The sequence below is a fragment of the Protopterus annectens genome, chromosome 8.part0, assembly GCF_019279795.1.
Source record: "Protopterus annectens isolate FY-2018-M chromosome 8.part0, PAN1.0, whole genome shotgun sequence".
NCBI lineage: Eukaryota > Metazoa > Chordata > Ceratodontiformes > Protopteridae > Protopterus > Protopterus annectens.
The window spans coordinates 1,921,542,491-1,921,547,490 of record NC_056741.1 but is presented as its reverse complement, the minus strand read 5'-3'; the positions used below and the strand labels follow the sequence as shown (position 1 = coordinate 1,921,547,490).

The 5,000-nt window shown below is 41.1% G+C and overlaps 1 protein-coding gene across 3 annotated transcripts in view; it reads right to left on the bottom strand.

The window, feature by feature from the left end:
* E2F4 (E2F transcription factor 4) overlaps positions 1-5,000 on the bottom strand; it is a 503,847-nt gene that overhangs the window by 436,479 nt on the left and 62,368 nt on the right. For 2 of the 3 annotated variants that reach the window (XM_044081422.1, XM_044081423.1), the window contains exon 2: positions 2,223-2,332. In XM_044081422.1, the coding sequence (XP_043937357.1) occupies positions 2,223-2,332 (110 nt within the window). Of the gene's footprint in view, positions 1-2,218; positions 2,333-5,000 lie in introns of all 3 variants that reach the window. The other variant, XM_044081424.1, reaches the window with a different exon arrangement.

Below are 5,000 nucleotides of genomic sequence, written 5' to 3'. Positions count from 1 at the left end.
AGTCCTAGGTCTTAGAGGGGGACGGTTGGCTTCCCCTGATTAGAAAGTAATAAGGTCTTCAGACATTCTTATTTGTTTTTTAGGCATAGAGGCCTGACCATGCGGTCTGGGCATCGGTTTTCTAGGCATGGATCGAGTTTTAGTCTTTGAAGAAGAGGGCATCTTTTTAATATGCAAGTCAGTAGGCCTGAATATACCCCTCAGAAGCCGCTGCCTGCACAGCGGCTCTGGACCCATCCAAGGTAGAGACATCTGCAGGTTACAGTTGAAGCATCTCGCGGCATACAGGACTCCGAATGGATCTCAGTAGAGGCCTGCGAATCTGAAGTAGCGGGCATCAGGAGCTGCGAAAGCACCTCACTGAGTACCGGCGAACTGGAGACTAGCTTTGGAGAAGCGTAGTCAGCAGCTTTGGACCTATGCGGCCTATCTTTGCGTTTTTTCGGAATGTTGGTAGTCTGATGGCTTACCGAAGCCATATATGGACAATTGGAACAGAGTACCAAAATATTTAGAAGAAACATCGTGGTCAGGGCCTAGTCAAGGACAAAATATTTAGAAGCGTAAATATACATACGACTAATAGCTCATTGTTTAAATAAGGCACAAAACCAACAGTGAGGTGCATCGTGGTCAGGGCCTAGTCAAGGACTACAGTATGAATGAAAATCTTTATGAGGTATTTGCTTTCCACAAGAAATACAATTATTGACTTTTACCGACATCGGTTTAGGGCAAGAAAAGTTTCCTCAATGGGGTACTTAGCTTAGTTGAAGACTTCTGTTCTGAAACTCGAAAACAAAAATTTCAGGAGTCTGCCGACCGGCACTTGCAAACTGCTTCTGCTACCGCACAGCAAGAAAGACTGATGTAATGGAGTTGGCTGCATGCTTTATACTACCTGGCGTCATGGAATATGAGACCGCAACAGACGCAGGACCCAAAACTTGGATAAATCAGGCCGATTGAAGGCTACTGCAAGCAGATAACCCAAATGTGATGACTGCAACAGTGAAACACAAAAGAACATCAAACGGATCTGCAGACATAGGTGTCATTAGCTGTCTGTGTAGGGACATAAGCTGTTGCTCTAAAAAGCAGCTGTTGCACACATTACTGTAAAAACAAGCATTCAGAGAGTACCACACATTATGGACGTACATCGCATAGCATGCTTCAGCTCTGTTTAAAACAAGCACACTGCTCCATCATGCAGCAGAAAAAGCCAAAGGAAAACTCCACTCGGAAATTAAGCCAGAATGAAAAACTGGGTAACAAACATGGCTAAGTAAACAAAAAAGCTTTTTGGTTTACTTATTAGCCATGTTTGTAGTCGCCCAGTTTTTGTTCTGGTTCTGTTCTTTGCGTACTAGTGTGACAACTTCATCCCAGCTGTGCAGTTCTTTTTTTACTCTTTTGGATCCACTCAAATTTTTTTTTTCTTCATTTTATCCTTGGATTGCAAACTACTGTAATGCATCAAAATCACAAAGGGCGTTTTTAGTGTTTACAGTCAGTTTTGAGAGTATTCAAATAAACCCCATGCAGACTTATGAAAAACATGCAGTCACCACACTGCTATCTTACTAAATAAGGGAAAACTTGGAGGCTGCCTGTATGGAAAGTTTGGCAAAGGGAGCTATGCAGATTAAGCTGTAGTGTATAAATGGCAGCAAAATGTACTACTGATACTTAAGCAGATTTTGAAGCTGCTTGGTCACAGGCTCCCCCTGCCCCTTTACATCTCATGCCCAGAGTCACATGACAGGTGTTCTACACAACTCATGTGTTGAACACCTTTCAAATCACTCATTCTGTGAGCATCTAAGAGTTTGAGCTTTCACTGCTTCCTTCTAGTAGCTGGGACTTGCATTTAGTACACCCACAATCTATGTTCTACACAACCCAGGGAATCCTAATGCTAGTCCTGACTTAAAATGAAAACTGCAGAACGACATTTTAGCTTTGGACACATCAAATACAGAAACCCTCCCACCACCATCAGAGAAGGCTTGTAAACACTCAAGTTACTACCCACTCGAGATATGCATCCCCCAAAATACATAGCCAACAAAACTGAGGAACCAGTACCAAATTATGCTCAGAAAAAGAAGACACTATTACAAGCTACAAAATGTACAGAGACATTTCATACAAAGCAATATGAATGTTCCATCTCTTCTTAATCCAAAATACCAATACAGAGATTTTCACTCACTCACTTCCACTGAATACTGTTCTTTGACTTCTTCTCAATGAGGCCAATTCCTTCCAGGACATTCGTGATGTCATATATTCGCCGTTTTTGTCTCACTGCTAGAGTATCAGCGGCCTAAAATGGAACACAAAAAATTACAGCTGCAAAGTCAGACAACAAAACTACAGACATTACCATACTAGATAAAAGTAACCAAAACATTAGATTGCCAATATAACAATGAACAAGAAACAGGCACAGGTTTAAAGAGAGTTCAGTTAGAGAGTGACTTATGGCATTTTGTAATTAAAGGGGGCCTGAAGAGGACACTGACAACGAACAAAAGTACATCTATTTAATAAAATTAGAATTAGACAAGATGTGAAATCAGTGGCCCGATTAAGAAAAAACAGGCACAGGGTTAAAGAAAAACTTGTTCCTCCATTATTAACCAGACTCATTTGAGCATTCCTTTATATGGCTACTCAACAAGTGACCTTTACCTTTGAAAGCACGCACTTCCCAAACACAGTGTTTGCAAAATTAAACCATAAGACACTAAGACCACTCTAATCTTCAGAGATAATTCTGCTATATTACACAAGGAAAAAAAAAAAAAAAAAATTCACTAAACTAGGCAACTTTCAAATTTTCTTTGCAATTCCCTCCCAACGAGCATATCACAAACTGAAAAGGATCTGCTACAGATTTTTTTTAAACCTTCCTCATTCTGCAATGGAAAACACAAGTATAGCCTTTTCATATCTTCAAAGAGCATCTTTAGCATCCATCAATACACTAAGCATCTTGCCAAAATGCCATGCATCAGCAAGTTTAAGATATCAAGGAGCCTGAACTGCCGCCTTCAAGAGCAGAGGAAAATTAGATTTACATACACATTTTCAATAAGAAGTTTTTACTTCACCAATGGAGGAGATGAAACATAGTAGACCTTACAATACTATCATCAAAAGACATTCCAGACCCAAAAATAACATGCAGTTTAATGACTAATAAACCTATAAAAAGATACTAAAACATAACCCAGTGGCAGACATAACACACTGACAGGCTGAATAACTCCAAACCAAAATGAGGGGGGGGGGGGGGGGATCTAGTTTATTTTTCATGGCAAAAGACAATGCCACTGGTTAATTACTAAATCAACCTTTGCACAGGCTCAATGTCCTTACTGTGGTCAAGCGGTAAAACAAAGGCTGCTCCCCAATTAACTTATCTCCGTGCATACAAACCGATGGACATTCAAAGCAGAGTAACGTCAGCTCTTTTGTTGGCCTGTTACATGTAGCGCGGGAGAGAGACCGAGACCCTTCTTGTCTATGGTACTTTTTGGGAGAAAGATATCCCTATCTGAAAAATGTCAGTTTGGAAGTGCGCAACCTTTTTTGCTTTTTTTAAAGGCTATTAGTAGGTCAGTTTTGTATGCCCTTGTACTTCACAGGCAGTATCTTAGCAGCCTATACGTATCTAGAAACTGCATTAGTCTGTTACCTTTTATATACATTTAGGAATGACTGAACTCCATAACCAAACGTAGGTACACTGGCATCTCTATTACCGCACCTAAAACGTGAAGGGAAAGCGAGAATCAGAGTACAGACTAAGACTAAGGAACGGCTGTTTACATATTTAATAAGCCTGCAGTTCCAACATTATGCCACCCTCGAACAAAGGCTATTGGAGAGAAATACTTATGCAAGTCAAAGCACATGGCTCAAAAGGGAGTACAGTGAAAGCTTTTCTGGCATAAAATTCAGGCCCCACTGCCCTTTTTAATGGCAGAAGTGCAGAACATCTGAGGAAATACTTCACCGTTCTCCATAACGCAACAGGGGAAACCAATAGGTAAGCAAGTCACAACCACACACAGGGGCCTTTTAAACAATGAACAAAATAATTCTGGCAAATACTGAAGGATAACTTGCACAGTCATATCTGTGGGCTTTAGGTCCTTCCTTTGGCACCACAGGGAGAATCTTTCACTAGGATATGGATTTCTTAGAGCTCAGTGTGCTCTACTCATGATATGGAAGTCTTCAGAATAAAGTGCTCACAAGAATTAGGGTTACACCTTCAGGTCTAGGCTGAAAGAAAATGGCTTTTGATAGATTACAGCACCCTCCCCCCTGTAAGTTAGCAGTCTTCTCAAAAAGAGATGGACACTATGCACCTAGTCAGTTTGCAACACGTGGAAAAAAGCACTACTGCTGGGGGGGGGGGGCTTGTACTGTGTAGTACAAATCCTTAATGGTTTCTCCCTTATAATTTAGAATCACGGCTGGGGGTCGGAATGCCTAGTGAGAGAGGTCCTTCCAGCTAACAGTAGGCATCTACCTCAAAAGCCTAGGTCAGGAAGAAGAATGAGCAGACTGTTCAAAAGTAACATACAAGAAGTCTCTCCGAAGTCCACACCACTCGAGAGAGATAATAGGTATACTTACCAAGACAACTGTTGTGAAGCTACAGGCTGCTGTTAACATTACGCCCTAGTTAACCACCACATCCCAGGTTTTCAATGCAATCCTGAAGTGGTTTAAATAATACCCATTTAATGACATACCATGACAGTATGAGTGGCACAGGTATTCAAGTGCATACACATTTCATTATACTGTCAACATTTCTTTCAGGTTTTATGTGCAATTGCTTTATCATTTGGTTTATATGCTTGCAAACAGTACCTCAGTGTCCCAAGCCTCAGCTGAAGCATCTGTTTGCAGGGTACAACCATGCGTTAGTGGACTGTAGAGCATTCTATTTTCTTTTGAGACGACCCACCAGC